The 20,428-nt window shown below is 39.1% G+C and overlaps 1 protein-coding gene across 1 annotated transcript in view; it reads left to right on the forward strand.

Moving 5' to 3' along the window:
* KCTD19 (potassium channel tetramerization domain containing 19) overlaps positions 1-20,428 on the forward strand; it is a 955,229-nt gene that overhangs the window by 400,025 nt on the left and 534,776 nt on the right. The window contains 1 exon segment of the mRNA XM_044079536.1: positions 15,966-16,141. Within this exon segment, the coding sequence (XP_043935471.1) occupies positions 15,966-16,141 (176 nt within the window).

Here is a 20,428-nt window from a genome sequence, read left to right on the forward strand (position 1 = left end):
TACTCGATTCTGTCCTTGTATGCACTTCAGTCAAAGTACATCTTTTGGCCATTTCTGCCTATCTGCCACTGAATCCTCCTGTTTATACACATCAAGCAAATTTTAAAAGGGGCTTTTGATAAGACCACCAAGAAAAAATGTGTCTCTTTTCTTGGGATTTGAATTTTGTTTCAGACAACCTAACTACCCCCTTTCAGCCTGCAGCTCTCTCTTCTCTAAAGTTTTTAACTTGCCCTGCTTGTTGCTTAACATATGTCAGACAATTATCTGAATGACAGATTATCTACTCATCCCTTTTTGATTTTTCACAAGGATAGTGTGAGTCTGAGAACCAGTCCTTCCCTTATGTCTAAAGTTGTCTCTGAACTGAACCTTAATCAAACTATCCATCTTTTGTAACCTGATCCACAGAACAAGGAAGAAGTAATTCTTCATTGCCTGGATGTTCTCAAACAGTTCAGATATTATCTGGACAAAACTAAAGACTTCAGAAAGTTAGATCAATTTTATGTATGTTATGATATTAAGAAAGAGGGATATGCAATTTCTAAATAAACTATATCTCTTCATAGCTTTCCTGTCTGTTCAGTTATACTGTTCTCATCATGTCAAAAATCCTTCTGAGAGTGTCATTGTTAATTCTTCTGAGGCATTTGCCACATATAGAGCTTTCTGGAAAGGTGTGGACTCCTGAACTATTTCAGAAGCAGCTAGTTGGTCATCATTTCACACACTAACCAGACATTACAAGCAAAATACTCATTGCAGACCTAGGACATGCTCCAATGAAGCTGTTCTTCAGTGAGTTCAGTATTCTTGTCCTCTATCTACCCTTTCTTTTTGAGATTTTGCAATTGTCCCATGTCTAAAGGCTACTGCAAAAGTGATGTATTAAAGGCTGTAGTACACTTGTGTAACTGACTTACCATAACAGTGGATGTTCAAATAGACTACTGTTACAGTTGTGATACCCTTCCTCCTGGTCTGGGAGGGGTATACTTCTTTTTTCTCCTCTGACAAGATTTGAATTGGAGCTTTCTTTTTTTTTTTTAGGCAAATATACATTTATATAAAAGGAAAACCATATTATTGTTATGTTCCCAGTTACATGTTTTTTGTATAACTGTCATCAACATTGCATAAATTGCTCAATTCCTGCCTTCTCTTAAATCCCACTCCTCCTCCAAAACATTATTGTGTATGTATTGTTCCCACAGTTTCTATTTTTACTATGTAATTTCCTCCTACCCCTTAATAAAGATCCCATTTCCAGTTATTTTATCTCTTTTACAATATCCAGTATTTAAAATGCAGTTGGTTTAGACTTTGCTTTCCGTTTTCTAGTAATTACTTTTTGGCAAACACCAGACAAATTTAATAAGGTCTTATTACTATGTCAAGGCACTTCAGATCCTGTATCCCAGCTCAAAAAAATTATTTCCTTAATCACATTTATTTGCTTACCCAATATTTCATTACACTTTCAAAATATAAGTTCCCAGTTATCTCCTCCTTCTCCATCATACCTCCAACATTTGCCACTTCCTCAGGAAAATTTCAATGGTGCCTGCTCGGGGTATAAAAATGCCAATGCAAACACTTCCAAGCAAAAATCGTAAATATTCTAAAATTTGTTGTGTACTTGGGAGCCATGTATATATCCTGGCATTGTTTCCTTCTGAATTGCTTATCCAATCTCTCATACCAATGTTTCCTAACCTCATCTGATTGATTCTTATAGTTATCAGTCAATATTTTATATACCGTACTAATTATCCTTTTTTGACAGCAGCTTCTTTTTTAAACACCTTTATTAAATTATCACTTAAGATATAGGCAAACATACATTAACAGAAAAGAAAACAAACCATTTTAATATTTTTCTATTTTAAGTACAACATACATCACATATATTTTCATTGCTACTATCGTCAGCCCAGTCTTACAAAACTTGCCTTCCCTTAAACTGCACTCCTCTACCTCCTGAACAGTATGCAAATGTTGTTCCACAGTTTCCACTTACTTCTATGTAATTTGCTCCTTCCTTTTTCTAAAGATCCTTCTTCTTGTTCTTTTATCTTTTTTGTAATATTCAATACCTCACACCTACCTCTCAACATTCCCGGATTACTGGAATAAATTTGTTTCTCTTTTGCCTGGTGTATAGTGAATAATCATTTTCCACAAACACTCTACTGCCTCCAACTTTTAATACTTTGCTGTTTTGCCACATTTTTGTCTGGATCAATCCTTTCTGCTGGTAGAGTTGAATCTTTATAATAAAGGCTTGGCTGCATACACACAGTGTGCCCTTTCAATTAACATTTCCTGCTGTGGGATACCAGTTCAGTTGCTTAATTTTGTCTTCATAAAATTCATGTAGTCTGTTCCTTCTAGTTTCCCTGGTATAGCTCAAAATCTCAGGTTTTCCATCCGTGGTCTGTCCTCTAATTCTATTTTTTTAAACATATCTTCTTGAGTAGTCTTATACTCAGCCAACCTTTTCTTCATTTTTACCTCTGATTTTCCAGTTTTATCAGCTCATCTGAATCTCTTTGTAAAGCTTCTTCCATTAATGTTTTCAGCCTTTTGTTATTTGAGTTGATATACTCCTTCAGGGATTTGTTCAGTTTAATCAACTCTGGGTACATTTGATGTATATTTTCCTCTAGATTACAAGAAGCCATGTCTTGCACCAGAGCTGGAGCTTGTACCACTTTTTGCTCAACAGCTGCAGGATTCTTCCCAGTCAATGTTTTCTCTTCACCTTTTCTGGCTGATCTTCTTTCAGGCTCTCTTAGTGTCTTCTTTGCAGTCAACCAAGCAGTGTACTTTATTGCCAGCAACTGAACATTATTCAAGTAAATAATATCTCTGGCTGCAGTTCATCAGTATCTGTCGTCACATTGGACGAGCTGAAGTTAAGCTGTTGATCAATGTGCCGCCATCTTGGAAGTCCTCTCTAGTCAACCTTTTTTGATCATTCATAGATGCAGTGTGAATCTTAGAAATAGCCATTCTTTTATGCCATATTTTTTCTGGATTTGATTTAAACCAAGCCATTCATCTAACTATGTTCTTTTCTAATCCCTAAAATAGAGGAAAAAGAACCCTACATATTTTAGATGTCCACAAACAGTTGAGGTTTTACATGGACAGGACTCAAGACTTAGGAAACCTAATGAAGTTTTTCATTTCTTTATTAATAAGAAAAAATGGACAGCCAGTATTTAAACAAACTCTTCTCAGTTGACTGTCTAAAGCTATTCAGTATTGTTACTTATGCCGTGGTAAAAGCCCTCCTCAGAAAGTCAAGGCTCACTCTACCAGAACTGTGGCTACTTCTAAAACTATTTATAAAGGGATGAACTGTACTCAATAGGTAGCTACTTGGTCCTTAGTACACACTTTCACCAGGCACAAGTAGGTTTTGCTAAAGCTATTCTCCAGGGACTTATAGATTCTAGCCTTTCTCCCCCACCCTAATCTTTTCTACCTCAGTTTTGGAAGCATCCCATATAGGTATGGCTACTGCAACAGTAATGTAAAGAACATAGTACAGTCATGGAAGTTAACTTACCATAAGAGTAGTTGTTCAAATTGATTACAGTTGGAGTGTTAGTACCCTCCCAGCATCCCCCCTTGTCCTTTCACTGCTTTCCCTGGTTGGGGGGGGGGGTGGATGTTCCCTGCTTTACCTTTGCTTTTCTGGTATAACATTTTATTACATTACTTGATTTGGCATAATTTCTTTAGAGCTTCAAGCAACAGCCTCTAATTTGAGCAAAAACAAGCTCTGATTTGTTTGTGTGTCTGTATGTCAGTCTTATATCAGCACATAATGTTTTGCCAAGAGCAGGACATACAATGTGTGAAGAAAGACCCCAAAGCTTTATAGGCTGGCTGGACATCCGATATTCTGGGCAGAATATATCCTTTATAGTTATGGATACTGCATCAGTGATGTATTCAGACATCTACTGTAATGGTAAGTTAATTTACATAACTGCACTTTCTCCTTACTGACTTCATTAGAGAAAAAAGGATAATACCTTAGCAGCTTCTTTATTAGAACATATGGTGGTCTCCTCTTGAAGTCATGCCATATCTAGAGGTTTCAGTATTTGATAAGTTCAGTACTTCAGTTACTTTATCAGCCAAGGCTCTCTATTTCTTCTTCTAATTTATCATTTTTTAACTATAAACAGTTTACCAGAGACTATCTTAGTATTGTACAGGAAACCACATTTAAACAGCAAGGATCCAAGTCAGTACCTTCACTGGACCAATCTCACTTTATGGATAAAACACTGAGATGCATGTCTTTGAAGGCAGCTGAGAATATTCATGAGGCAAAAAGAAAAATAATTCCTTCCTCAGTCACATCTTGTGATGAGGAAGATTTTTAAATGAAGCAGAATGATTTTTCTTCCTTTCAGGATTCTGATAGGGAGAATTCTTCATATCAATCCACAGGATTCCCTTTTTTGGATATCTTGAAATATACTGGTAAATGTTCATCTGGTCTACATTGAACCCCTGTTCACCTCAAAAGTGATACAGAGAGATGAGTCTCCTTAATATAAAGTCAACCATGCCCTGTATGGAATAAAAAGGCTTCTGTTATGCCAGTTAAGGATATGTGGAAAGAGACTAAATGAAAGATAATGCAAAAATAAGAAACTCGAAGGTCCTGTTTATGAATATGGTAGTAAGGTACAAGTTGTGGAAATATTTTAGTCCCTTTAGTATTATATACAGGTCAGGCATATTTTTATCATCTGGAGAAGTTGTGGGCAATAATTAATAAAGAGTTAAAGGAATTTATCTGGGAGGGGAAGAGGGCAAGAGTTAAGTGGGATAAATTGATCCTTCCAATAGAACAATGGGATTTAGGATTACCTGATTTAAATGAATATTTTAGAGCTCCACACGTAAGTGTCATGTAAATAACGTGAGCAGAAGGTTATAATTCAAAATGGAAAGGGACAATAATGAAGCAAGAGGAAGTTCAAGAAATAAAGAGAGTGCAATTTTGGATACAGGTCTTTAAGGAGAATAATAACAACCATACATAATATTATATTCCTAAAGTAGGATAAAGTATTCTAAGAACAAAGCCAACATGAGAATGCTAAAAGAAGATTTTTCCAATGGATGGCTGCAAGTAGAGTATAGAAAATAGGCAAGAGGAGTTGGAATTTACTGAAGAAACCTGTCTTAGTGTGCCTCCAGGTATTTCTGCAATTGCCTCCTACTAACACCTATAGGCGTCAAATATTTCTTGTTCATGTTTCCATCAATAATTCCAAAACCATACTATATGCAAGGTTTCAGAAGATTTCATCTTAAAGTATACATGATGGCAAACACAATTGTATGGATGTTTGACCTCTGATGCAACTAAACAGATATTGAATATTATTTGTATACTGTTTTTGTATTGTAATGATTTTCATATTTCTCTAAATATCTCATCATTCAGGTAACACAGACGGAACTGCATAGCCACATATGAAAGCTCATAGCTGTATGAAGAAAATCCTGCTGGCAGTATGCGTCTTGCTTAAATAGCTACTGAGATATCATAAGCTGTTTGTACAAGATTACAAAATTAATACCCACTGCCTTCATTTTGGATTATAAAATCCAGTTTAAAGCATCAAAATGAATGAATGCCACTAATGTAAAGATTATTTTATCCTGAATAGTTTGCCATTTACAGTTTGTAGTAACACTTATTGTTCCAGAAATATGAATATTTGTTTGAACTGCAAGGTGATAACTTCATTTTTTAAAGACTCAAGCCGCACCCACTGGGAGTTAAAAGTACTCACTCAAAAGAGCTGTACTGGAGGGAATGAGTTAAAGCTTTTCAGAGCTCAATAAGAACACAATTAAATTGGGGCACATCAGTATCAACAGCATATTTCAAGAATGTTTATGCACAGAGTATATTAGGAGCTGACACATAGTATTTACGGTACAAACCACCACAAAACATTACAAGTTAGATCCACAGTCCGGGAATAGGATAGGCTCTGGCGTAGGTGTGTTAAGGGGACTTTCACAACAGCCCACTTCATTTGGGTATTATAATAATGCTTGGGAATGTACCCAAATGTTATGATTTACTGTTACAGTCAATATTCTTCCCTGAAGAAGATAGTACAGCTGTGTGCAAGCATAAATTGCCAAGACGGGAGATGTTTGAAGAGTGATCACCATAGCAGTAAAGTTATCTCTGTCTCTAGCTCTGTGAATATTTGTACATAGTTATTTTAGCTGTCATTGTCTATTTACAGTTACTTGTTTCACAATATAATTGCAGAATTTTGTAATTCTTAGGTAGTTGCTTGCCACAGTCACAATTCCATGTTGATGGCTAAGGGGATAAAAGAACAGAATGAAGGTCCTAACAATTTTGGGACTGTACAGGTACCTCTTGAACCTGTGAAATAGTCTGGAATATTAGCAAAGGACCAGCCAAACCCTTCATAAGTAGTACAGTACTGCTGATGAAAACTATCCATGATCAAGAAAATGTGAATGAACTGTAACCCATGTGTTTTATTTTACTGTTACAGTGACCACTTCTCAAAAATCTACCATTATGGTAAGCATGCTTGTACGCAGTTGTACTCTGATTTCATAAGAACACACTGTTATGTTTCATATATATATTGAGTGTCTCAGGCAGAACAAATGTCACAGCTGTGTGTTATTTGTGAACTAAATGACAAGAAACAGAGCAGGGAAGTAGGTATTCAGTTCTAGTGGTGGAACCTTGCAAAATTGGACCATACCTCTAAAACAATTAATTTTCTAGAAAGTATATAAAAAAATCTGTCACAATTCTCTGCTGTACAATACACTTAGTCAGTGGTTTCAGGTGTAAAAAGCATGCCAACAACTGTGTTCCATTGCGTAAAATCTAAATTTTTAAGTGGAGTAAGGATAAATCCACTGACAGAAAATGTTCCTTTTAAAGAATAATATGTGTAGTTTTACAGTGATGTAACAATTCAGTACAGAAATATTCTGGGCATGTTGTTCATCCTAAAGATAAACAATCCTATACCCATGCTTATTGGATGCCAGTAATGATGTAACACCCCTGCCTTTCACTGTCATATATCTGTGAAGAGATGCAGTTGGTAGCTTTGCACAACCGCTGTCGTAGTGTAACTTTCAGGGAATTATACACAAGTACTTGTGGAGAAATATAGTGAAGGACAGAAGGAGTTGCATTGTGTCTTTGTGGACTTGGAGAAAGCATATGATAGGGTGCCTAGAGAGGAGTTGTGGTATTGTATGAGGAAGCCAGGAGTGGCAGAAAAGTATGTAAGAGTGGTACAGGATATGTATGGGGGTAGTGTGACAGTGGTGAAGTCGGCAGTGGGAGTGACAGATGCATTTAAGATGGAGGTGGGATTACATCAAGGATCAGCTCTGAGCCCTTTTTGCAATAGTGATGGACAGGTTGACAGATGAGATCAGACAGGAGGCCCCATGGACTATGATGTCTGCAGATGACATTGTGATCTGTAGTGAGAGTAGGAACCAGGTCAAGGAGACCCTGGAGAGGTGGAGATATGCTCTAGAGAGGAGAGGAATGAAGGTCAACAGGACTAAGAATATGTGTGTGTGAATGAGAAGGAGGATAGAGGAATGGTGAGGATGCAGGGAGTAGAGTTGGTGAAGGTAGATGAGTTTAAGTACTTGGGATCAACAGTTCAGAGTAATGGTGAGTGTGGAAGGAAGGTGAAGAAGAGAGTACAGGCAGGGTGGAATGGGTGGAAAAGAGTGTCAGGAGTGATTTGTGACAGACAGGTACCAGGAAGAGTGAAAGGGAAGGTCTACAAGAGGGTCGTGAGACCAGCTATGTTGTATTGGTTGGAGACAGTGGCATTGACAAAAAGGCAGGAGTCAGAGCTGGAAGTGGCAGAGTTAAAGATGTTAAGATTTGCACTGGGTGTGTCAAGGATGGACAGGATTAGGAATCAGTATATTAGAGGGTCAGCTCAGGTTGCACGGTTTGGAGACAAAGTCAGAGAGGCGAGATTGCATTGGTTTGAGCATGTGCTGAGGAGGGATTCTGGGTATATTGGCAAAAGGATGCTAAGGATGGAGCTGCCAGGTAAGAGGAAAAGAGGAAGGCCTAAGATAAGGTTTATGGGTGTGGTGAGAGAGGAGATGCAGATGGTTGGTGTGACAGAGCAATATGCAGAGGACAGGAAGAAATGGAAACAGATGATCCGCTGTGGCGACCCCTAACGGGAACAGCTGAAAGAGAAGATGCACAAGTACTTGGGTACAAAATACACTTCAAACTGCATTCTACCCAAGGATTCAACAACTAAATGCTGAAGTTAGTTTACCATATCGCCATGGACAATGCATAGAGTTTTAGTGGTGGTGTTTTTTCTGCTAACAGAAAAGTTCCATTTTATGGAGATATAGTTAAGGTTTTTCTTCTGATGTAATAACAGCTCAGCAGTGATATGTTCTGGATGTATACTGCTTTCTCCACCCTCTAAAGAAGTCTTATACTTACCAGAGTGGTAATGTTGTATTACACAGCATGCCGGTCAGTTACTCGAAATGGCTGTGCATGCGTATGAATTTGAAACAGGATCTTATTCCCCTTGAAGGTACTTAGTAACATTTCAGGGTTTTATACTTTCAAATTAAAATACAGTGTGTGTCCAAGGCTGCCATTCTACATACAATGATTTAGCTCAATGCTTTATTTAGCTAGTCTGTATTGACATACTATAGTTTCAATACTGCCATTCAAAGGTCCCTCCTATAGAGAAATTGTTGGCCCACTTTGCAAGCAAAAGTATGGCAGCTACTGTAGGCTTCTCTTGCAGGTGCCAGTGGGAGTGTCCCCTGTGCAGTCTGAAGCATAAGTCTGAGTATTATGATGGGTGCCTTTTGTTATTCAGCTGTTCAACATTTCATCTGTTCTCTTTACAGTTCCACCTAGTTGAGAAGAATATGAAGAAGCTTCAGGACTGTGTAAAATATGTTTATGACTCTTAAAAGTAAGCTTTCTTGAATTCTACCGTAACTTTGTGCACACTGGCTAGGACTGCAATCTAAGTTGTGTTCATGCATGTGATTGTAGGGGTGAAGTTATCCTGTAAGGCAATTTTTGGAGGGGAGTGTTCTTCACAAAACACACAGCAGCAGTACTGAAGTACGGCAGATGTCCAAGACCAAAAGCAATAACAAAACTCAAAACAAAAAACGGCCAGCACAATTAAGGTGAATAAATACAAAAAATGCTGCAGAATGCTACAATTACAAAGCGGTTTCAGCAACAGCCTTCTTCAGTGTAAACACAAGTAAAACTACAGATCTTATCCACAATAGTACTTAAATATACTGAACAAGCACACCCCCTACCTTTCACCAGTTACAACATGTAATTTAAACCTGGAGGAAACAAAGCCTCAAGCTTAATTATCCAAAACTTTTCTTTTTTATTCAGTACATTGTGCCAACCTAATTTATTACTTCTTTTAGCCATAATATGATCAATAACTGTAAATCTAAACTTAGCAGTAGAGTGTTGCAACACATGCCTATATAAAGCATTAGACATTCTTTCGCAACGAATATCATTCAAATGTTCAGAAATGCAAATCTTAAATTGTCTAGAAGTTTGAAATACATAAAATGCTGAACACTGACATTCAGCCACATAAATCACCCATTCTGAAATACAGTTAGCAAAACACTTAATATCAAATACCATAGATGTAATGGCAGAAGAAGATTGTTTAATTTTCACAACATATTGGCAAGCAGTGCAGTGTCCACATGGGAAGCATCCACCTAAAAGTATTCTTTCTATAGACTGTTGTACTTTAATACTACTAGGCACAGACTTTTTAAAATAATTCAAAAAATTTGTCATACTTTTCTCTTTTCTATATGTAAATTGACATTGTGAAGGTAGTATTTGACATAAAGTTTTATCTGTCAAAAGAATATCCCAATATTTATTAATCAGATGACAAAACCATATAGAATTAGCACCAAAAGTAGTAATAAAACATGTCTGATGGTCATTCTAGGAATGTAGTTTATACTCCAACAAAGTGGATCTATCCACAGACTGTGCAAAACTTTGGACCTGATGTATAATAGCATCCTTATATCCCCTAACACGAAACCAATCAGTCAGTTCCTTATTATTCTTATACAGCTAATCTGAAGATGAGCATATTCTTCTGACCCTTAAAAATTGGGACTTAGGAATATTGTTAACAATGTAAGATGGATGGCAGCTGTCTGCCACCAACAAACTGTTACAGTCTGTCGCTTTTCTAAATAGCATGGCATTTAAAGTCCCATCAAGTTGTTTACTAACCAGCACATCATTTATTTTCATTTAAATACTGAACAAACTTTTAAATGTATAATATCAGATTTCCATATCAGCCAACAGTCATCTAAATAACGCATCCATATATCCATTTCTGGCAAAAAAATATTGTGTGTGACATCATATATCAATTGTTCCTCTATGAACCTCTTAAACATGTCTGCGTAAATGGAGGCAAAAGATGCCCCCATATTAGTCCCTTTTAATTGGAGATAACAATCCCCATTAACGCAGAAGACATTTTTTGTCAAAACTTGTTCCATTAAACATAACAGAAAAGTATTAAACTCTGGCTCATAAAGACACATATGATTTAATCAAAAATCAGTAGCTTGAAGACCTGCCCAACGGGGTATATTCATGTATAAAACCCTAATATCAAGGGTACACATATACCAAGAGGATTCCAATCCAGCCAATATATGTAAAAATTCAGTGGTATCCTGTATCCTAGCACAAACACCTACTAACAAAGGCTTAAGATACTTAGTTAAAAATGCAGATAAAGGTTCTGTTAAAGAGCCATGACCTGACACAATTGTCCTTCCCGGAAGATTTTTAGGATCATTATGAATTTTAGGAATCATGTAAAACTGTTGCAGCTGCGGATCAACAACCATCAAATGATGCACTGTATTCCTGGTAATAATACCTTCTTCAAAAGCAAACATAAAAAAGAATCAATCTCCTTTTTAAAATGTAAAGTGGGGTGTAATACCATCTTGTGATAGAAGTGAGCATCTGATAGTTGAGTAATAGCCTCCTGAACATATGTTTCCCAGTCCCATAGGACTACCGCACCCCCCTTGTCAGCATTATTTATAACAACATTGTGGTTATTTTTTAAATATGTTAATGCCCGATACTGTTCATGGGTCAGATTTCTTCTCAAAATCATCTTATCAAAATTGAAATGCAATTCTTTTAAAACTTTCTGTTGAAAAATAGACATATATTTGTTCATAGGTGGGTGAAAGGTAGATGGTCTAAAAGTAAACTGTGTTTCATTCTGAGCATTACTATTTTGAAAATATAACATCACATTCAGTTTCCTACAAAAAAATAATAAATCATTAACAAAATCATTTTCAGTCACCATATGTGTTGGAACAAACCCCAATCCATTGTTTAGCACTTCCCTTTCACATGTAGTTAACACAATAGAAGATACATTATGTATAATAGAAGAATCAGTCATTTGGGTGCCATTAAGCGAATTAACACTTCTAGCATTGTTGGCCCTCCTGGACTGTTTCTGTCCTCTTTTTAGCTGCTGGCAACTCATTAGAGATTTCCACATCAGTTTCTATAATCGAAGAAATACTATCATGAATGAGATCTGTATTCTTACTTGTGTTTACACTGAAGAAGGCTCTTGCCAAAACCGGTTTGTAATTGTAGCATTCTGCAGCATTGTTTCTATTTATTGTTTTTACAATAAATAGTTAGTGGTGTTTACTTTAATTGTGTTGGCCATTTTTTGTTGGGAGTGTTCTTCAACCAACCCACTCAGTACCTTATTGTTGTTGACCTCCTGTGGAAAAAAACAGGACTGGGCCTGTCTAGAAGGCCTTTATCACCCATCTTCCACTTCTTCTTTTCTATGCATAGCCACCCCAAAAGCAGAAGAGGCCTTCCTTCCTACCTTTCCTCCTCCCCTGCACATCCATGGCAACATCCTGTGAGAGGGGCATGCAGTGGTTGGACCATGGCAATCCGCTCTTCACTTCAGCAAGACTCTGATGTCAGCGAGCCTTCCTGCCCACGCAAGAATGTAGTTGCATCATTGTCTCCCCAGCCTCAGCTGGAGAACTCTAACAGCACACAACCCCCTCCCCATTCCAAGAAGGACACAACCACCTTCCCCTGCCAGTACCTCAGTCTCCCGAGCCACTAATCAAACCTAGGTCATCTGCACTGTAGTCACGTCTGTATCCGGCAACATCACAGTGCTGGATCCATTGATGCTTCTTTTAATATATCAGTATTGTGGGTCCACACAGCAATTGTCATTTCACTCTTTGTTGGCATCAGTGTTAATGCAAAATGTTGCCATTTGGGCTTTTTTAGTGCAGAAAGTCTTTATCAAGGTGTTCACTAGTGTAACCTAAAGCTTGCAGAAGAAAGATTTCTATGTTTTGCTCCATTCAGGGGCTCTGTCACTTACATGGTTGTAGTCCCAGGGGATTGCAATAAACTGTATGACATCTTTTATGAAACCTGCTGATATGATTGCCTTTAACAGCAGGAATCTGCTCATAGAGACCCTAATGTCATAGCTTTAACTGAATGATGACATGGCACAGAGTCCAGGCACAGAGTTTGCTGTTCATTCTGGGATTAATAGATGCCTTGATATTGACGATGTTTGCATGGCTGAATATGTGGATGTTGTGATGGACTTTGAGTTGTCACTGATTTTAGTGCTACAAACTACCAGTGAAAATCTTGATTTAAACTCTTGTCAACGAGCCCATGCATGGTGAAAATTCCTTACCAAATTTCTGGAAGTTTTCTTTTCTTTTCTACAGCTGATATCTTCACAGATTATGTCGATGGGCACTTTGCTTATGAGTGCACCTAGTCTCTCACTTGGTGCAGGCAGTGTGATGTGCCTGAAGAAGAGGCTTCATATCACCCAGTTGGAGCTAAGAGCCATTCTTCTTACCCTGATGACCTTGGAGACAAAGTTGTTTCTGGAGCCTCTAGTCATTAGTCTGACATTTGGTTCATATTGTGCTACTGTAACAAGGAGGGGAACACAAGGTATTAAACCTATGCAGGGAGATGATGCTCATATAGCAGTGGACAGTAGTTGGAGCACCACTCTCTCAAAAGTTGTCATCCCCTGGGATCCACGCTGTCTAAGATATTCCTCTAATATTGTTCAGGATCTGCAGATTCAGAGACCATTTCAAGTGAGGGTGTTTACAAGTTGGAAACTCCACAGATTGACCTTTTTTGACACACAGCAGGACGTGGTGCTCCCCCCCTATTCTGCATATATTTCAGGACAAGAGAGCATTAAATTGGAAGCATTCTTTCTCTGACAGGACCTGCTGGCATTATTGCTGTGGGAGATGGGCTTCTCTTGGGGAAATAGACTACTCCGAGCTCTGTGTTTGTGTGGTCTCATGCCTCCTTCCTCCCAATATATGCATTTCATGGTATTCCTACCAATTCCATAAAACACTTCAAAGTCCAAGAAAGAAAGGTCAATCCCATGTTCGTTGCATCATGGTGGCTGAGAAGGCTGTTCATTTCTGATTTCTAACTATATAGGACATGCACCTGTTAGCCAAGGATGCCTCAGTGGATATGATGTTGTCTGGCTACACCTCAAGGCCTAGGATTCTGATATAGGCTCCTTGATCTCTCAGATTTTCCAAGTGGGTTATCACAGGTTATTGTGGCTGCTAAGAATCCTTCAACTCAGCTGACCTATGCATCAAAATGGAAGCAGTTGTTAGGTTCTAGTGGCACTTTTTAATTCCAGGAGATCTTGGCTTATGGGCCTTAGTTATTCCATGGTCTATATATATATATATATATATATATATATATATATATGTATATATATATATATATATATATATATGTATCAGAACTTTAGCATGTCATTTGTATGTCAATATATTCTTAAAGGATCTCTGCATCCTTATTCTCACTTGAAGCCCCCCCCCCCCACCTTTCTTGGAAACTGAAATTCACTATTGACAGATTTGAGCATCCACTGTTTGAAAATGGTAGATAGCTCAGCAACATTGAAGTTCATTCCTTGGAAAACATCTTTTTTCTTCAAGCCATCACCACCGTGTAAAGGATGTGGGAGATTCACAACCTTATACGTAGGGAACCTTATATGACATTTCATAAAGATTGGGTATACCTCAAGATTAACCATTATTTCATTCCAAATATTGTTGTGGCATTGCCCCTGAACCAGACACTTCATCTCCTTGTTTTCTTCATGGTGAATAGAAACCAGAGCAGGATGGAGGGTGGGTCTTCACATCCTGGAAATATACTAACAGCTCAGCTTTTACCTTAAATGGATGTATGGGTTTAAAAGAAGGACCACTTATTTTCTTTTGCACAGGATAGAAAAGAGCTAGCAGTTGACTGACATCCAGGTTTCAAGGTGGATTGAAAACTGCATATTTTGCTAGCCACCAGGTGACTTGGCACCTGCTGACAAAGGTAGTGTTAAAAGCTAACTCCATTAATATAGTGGTCACCTCCACTACTTTCTTCAAGAATGTCTCTACTATAGACATATGTAATGCAATCTTAATGTGCACCTTCATTCAGCATTATTGCCTTGACCACAGCTGTGAGAGGTGAGCCTCTCTTGGGGAAAAAAGACTACTCTGAGCTTTGTGTTTGTGTGGTCCTATGCCTCCCTCCTCCTTTGAAAGTCACTGTTAGGCATTCAGCCGAAACAGTGACCTACCAAGAAAGGTCCTTGATGATAGATACAGCAGGTAACATTTTTTGCAATAGCAGTTGCCCAATGACAGAACCAAATACCTATCAATTAAGATCTTGGATGTTGGATATAACATATAATGTTTGTATAATAGCAGTCAATTTAAGAGAGGACTCTCCCTGAGTGGTCAGGAGCACCATTGCTCTATCCATATCCACCTGTGGATGGCAGCTTCTTCCAAAAGTCCCAGCTGTTGGAGTTCCCTGTATGCCAGACAGTTGTACACTTTTATATTACTTGATTAATTATGTGAAATCTTCAATGTTATTTCTTGATTTGTAGGAAGGTATTCAGTACTGTCTTGAAGGCAAATTAATAGGCTCAAGCAATATGCACATCTATCTAGCCAGGGTATTATTATCAGAGATTTCACTGATACAGGCATGGACATATCCACAAATGTGGAACAACTTAGTGCTTTGCTAAACATTGATGATGGACTCAGCCATGTCCCCTCATATAACTGATATGGGAAAAATGGTTGTTATTTATTTATGTATGCATATGCTATGCTAATATGCACCTACACTGTCTCGCCTCCAAAAACATATTTCTGTATAACCTTCTACCTTACACCCGCTATGGTTATTTATATAGTACTGTAGAAAATGTAATGGTAGTGGGTTGCAAAGTTTCTATAACATAAACTGGAAACATCACAGCAGTTGTTTGAATCTGAATTCATGCTTGTCCTTTACCATCATGAGTAACTGTTGCACCATTCGGCAGTTAGGCAAGATACCTGACCAATATGAAACAATTACATCTCCTAGCATTCCATTTTGATGTTTCATGTTTTATATGGAGCATGTAAATAAACATTTACTTGCGATGAAACACATACTTTGTATAAGAATGACATATTCTCAGCTAAATGTGATGTGAAATGATGCAGTAGTAGCATGCTTGTTTTGCTACATAATAATCAATGAATTTACAGAAAAGTCCCAGGCCTATATTAATTCCAAACAGGTAAAATTAGCAAATGAATCACAGTACTCCATGTATGAGAATCATAACATGCATAGAATTGCCTTAGTACTGACCTCTCCTTTCATATTATTTCTGAATGTTTAGGAACTGGCTAGGAACTTGCAGACTGCCTCTCACTGAAGATGTTTCCCAGATACATGGCTTTTGTGCTTATTTGGACAGTATGGACACTACATATCAAATAATGAAAGATGCAATGCGAACTTTTCTGAAGGAAAAGCAAGAGCAGATGCTTGTACCGTTTCCAGAAGAGGAACATTGTGAGTCATCCTCTTTGTTAGGCACTTCAAATGTCTAATATCTTCAAGTTCATAGATACAGTTTACATGGCATCGTTCAGTACTTGAGAATGTTTTGTATCACATCCTGTACAGTAGTTTTACACCAGATTCTTTATTGATATTCACATTTTCATCTACTCACTTTACTTTTATATTGTTAACTATAAGGCAATATAAAAGCCTCCATCCAGGGTCTGCATTTTTCTAGCTTATCTTTTTGTCTGTCTACAGATCTACCTAGACTTAAAGCATATGAATATGCAGATTTATGTTCCTGATTTGGAAAGTCACTGTAAAAGTAAGTTGTAGCTTTGTGGTTAATTCCACATTACCTGTGTCAGCTTCTAGCTAGAAGATGCAAAATGTAGTGGCTCCTTCCTTCCCTGTAGGTACCAGCATTGGACCTTTGCTCGAATTTACAGAATATATGAGTGGCCCCCTAATACAGCCCACATTCGTGCATGTTTTACTCAGTTCTTCTCCTGTTTGGAGTGTTGCACATCCCTCATTCACCAGAAGAAATGTATGACTGCCCAGTGTTCCTTTTCCATAGTTTTAATGGCTTGATGTTTTTTCATCATTTTTTTATTTCTCCCATTGACTCTGTGAAGCTTCCTTGCCCTCTCTACCTTGCATCCCACAGTTTCTTTTTGCCAGGTGCCCCAAGATGTGATGTGAAAATTTGCCTGTTATGCCCCCAGACTCCTCGATATGTTGACATCTGAAATAGCCCCAGGGAATGAGAAATTCAATGTGGGAGTTAATTAAAAACAGGGAACTGGGAGCTATCACACCAATGGCAGCCAATCAGAATCCTTAGCAATCAGAGTGGGTTGTTCTTTGTCCACCCCCAATCAACCCAGCCAGCCCTACCAGTTAACTGAATCCACTATCAAAGTATGATCAACTACTGCCCAGATGGATGTCCTGCTTCTGCACCTTTGGATAGATCAAATCCTTGATACTGTTTGTAGAGGACATTTTCTGTCCCCCCCAACCCCCACCCACCTTGGATCAGTTTTAAAGTGTTGGGATGAAAAAGAAAAGTTCAAGGAATAGCAGTCAAAAGAAGATATTTTTATGTATTTAGTTAATTTGTTCAGCAGACCTCATGGGGATGGCTCATATTACAACATCTCAGTGCCAACAGCAGTAGCAAAGGTAATGAGACATCAATTACACGATATACAAAATCTCATACAATAGTCACAAGTCTGTGAGGAAACTAGGCTAGACCAAATGCACTTCCAGAAAGCTCCTGTAGTTAGGAACATGAAAAATGGCCAAAGAGAGAGAGGCTAAGAAAAGCTTTTGGTATTCTAAATATGGGGCATTTCACGTACTTAAGATTTTAATCATCATTCTCTTTCGGCTTTTCCCGTTAGGGGTCGCCACAGCGGATCATCTCTTTCCATTTCTTCCTATCCTCTGCATCTTGCTCTGTCACACCAACCGCCTGCATGTCCTCTCTCACCACGTCCATAAACCTTATCTTAGGCCTTCCTCTATTCCTCTTACCTGGCAGCTCCATCCTTAGCATCTTTTTCCCAATATACCTATCATCCCTCCTCAGCACATGTCCAAACCAACGCAATCTCGCCTCTCTTGCTTTGTCTCCAAACTGTCCAACATGGGCTGACCCTCTAATATACCGATTCCTAATCCTATCCATCCTAGTCACACCGATTGCAAATCTTAACATCTTTAACTCTGCCACATCCAGCTCTGACTCCTGCCTTTTTGTCAATGCCACTGTCTCCAACCCATATAACATAGCTGGTCTCACTACACTCTTGTAGACCTTCCCTTTCACTCTTACGGATACCCGTCTGTCACAAATCACTCCTGACACTCTTCTCCACCCATTCCACCCTGCCTGTACTCTCTTCTTCACCTCTCTTCCACATTCACCATTACTCTGAACTGTTGATCCCAAGTACTTAAACTCGTCCACCTTTACCAACTCTACTCCCTGCATCCTCACCATTCCTCTACCCTCCCTCTCATTTACACACATATATTCTGTCTTAGCCCTGCTGACCCTCATTCCTCTGCTCTCTAGAGCATATCTCCACCTCTCCAGAGTCTCCTCAACCTGATTCCTACTCTCACTACAGATCACAATGTCATCTGCAAACATCATAGTCCACGGGGCCTCCTGTCTGATCTCATCTGTCAACCTGTCCATCACCACTGCAAATAAGAAAGGACTCAGAGCTGATCCTTGATGTAATCCCACCTCCACCTTAAACGGATCTGTCACTCCCACTGCAGTCCTCACCACTGTCACACTACCCTCGTACATATCCTGTACCACTCTTACGTACTTCTCTGCCACTCCCGACTTCCTCATACAATACCACAACTCTTCTCTAGGCACCCTGTCATATGCATTCTCCAAGTCTACAAAGACACAATGCAACTCCTTCTGACCTTCTCTGTATTTCTCCATCAACAGTCTCAGAGCAAACATTGCATCTGTAGTGCTCTTTCCTGGCATGAAACCATACTGCTGATCACTAATCATCACCTCCCTTCTTAACCTTGCTTCCACTACTCTTTCCCATAACTTCAAGCTGTGACTAATCAGTTTTATCCCTCTGTAGTTACTGCAGCTCTGCACATCACCCTTATTCTTAAAGATAGGTACCAAAACACTTTTTCTCCACTCCTCAGGCATCCTCTGACTTTCCAAAATTTCATTAAACAATCTAGTTAGAAATTCCACTGCCATTTCTCCTAAGCACCTCCATGCTTCCATTGGTATGTCATCTGGGCCAACAGCCTTTCCATTCTTCATCCTCTTCATAGCTGCCCTTACTTCCTCCTTGCTAATCTGTTTCACTTCCTGATTCACTATCCCACATCATCCAACCTTCTCTCTCTCTCATTCTCTTCATTCATCAGCCTCTCAAAATACTCTTTCCATCTACTCAACACACTCTCCTCTCTTGTGAGTACCTTTCCCTCACTATCCTTTATCACCCTTACATGCTGCACATCTTTCCCAGCTCTGTCCCTCTGTCTAGCTAATCGGTACAGGTCCTTTTCTCCCTCTTTAGTGTCCAATCTCTCGTACAACTCTCCATATGCCCTATCCTTAGCTTTCGCCACCTCTCTCTTTGCCATGCGCCTCATCTCCTTATACTCATGTCTACTTTCTTCATCTCTTTGACAATCCCACTTCTTCTTCGCCAGCCTCTTCCTCTGTATACTCTCCTGTACTTCCGCATTCCACCACCAGGTCTCCTTGTCCTCCTTCCTCTGTCCAGATGTCACACCAAGCACCTTTCTAGCAGTCACCCTTACTAGTTCTGCTGTAGTTACCCAGCTATTCAGTAACTCTCCACTGCCTCCCAGTGCCTGTCTTAACTCTTCCCTAAACTCCACTTCACAATCACCCTTTTTAACTTCCACCATTTAATCCTTGGCACAGCTTTCACATTCCTCCTCCTCTTCTTGATCACCAACGTCATTCTACATACCACCAATCTATGCTGCTTAACTACACTTTCCCCTGCCACCACTTTACAGTCTCCAATCTCCTTAAGACTGGCCCTCCTACATAGTATATAATCAACTTGTGAGCATCTTCCTCCACTCTTGTAAGTCACCCTATGCTCCACCCTCTTCTTAAAATACGTATTCACCACAGCCATGTCCATCCTTTTCGCAAACTCCACAATCATCTGACCTTCTGCATTCCTCTCCTTAACACCATACCTACCCATCACTTCCTCATCCCCTCTGTTCACTTCAGCAACATGCCCATTAAAGTCCGCTCCAATCACTAGTCTCTCACCCTTGGGTACACTCACCACAACTTCATCCAACTCACTCCAAAATTTCTCTTTCTCTTCCATCGCACACCCAACTTGAGGAGCATATGCACTAACAACATTCATCATTAACCCATCAATTTCGAGCTTCATAAACATCACTCGGTCAGACACTCTCTTCACGTCTAAAACACTCTTGGCATATTGTTCCTTTAGTATAACCCCTACCCCATTTCTCCTGCCATCCACACCATGATAAAACAATTTGAACCCGTTTCCTAAACACCTGGCCTTACTTCCCTTCCATCTGGTCTCTTGCACACACAATATATCAACCTTCCTTCTCTCCATCATATCAGCTAGCTCTCTTCCTATACCAGTCATACTGCCAACATTCAAAGTTCCTACCCTCACTGCTACACTCCTAACCTTCCTCCTATCTTCCTGCCTTCGGGCACGCCTTCGCCCTCCTCTTCTCCTTCGGCCA

The sequence above is a fragment of the Protopterus annectens genome, chromosome 8.part0 (assembly GCF_019279795.1).
Source record: "Protopterus annectens isolate FY-2018-M chromosome 8.part0, PAN1.0, whole genome shotgun sequence".
Classification (NCBI taxonomy): Eukaryota; Metazoa; Chordata; order Ceratodontiformes; family Protopteridae; genus Protopterus; species Protopterus annectens.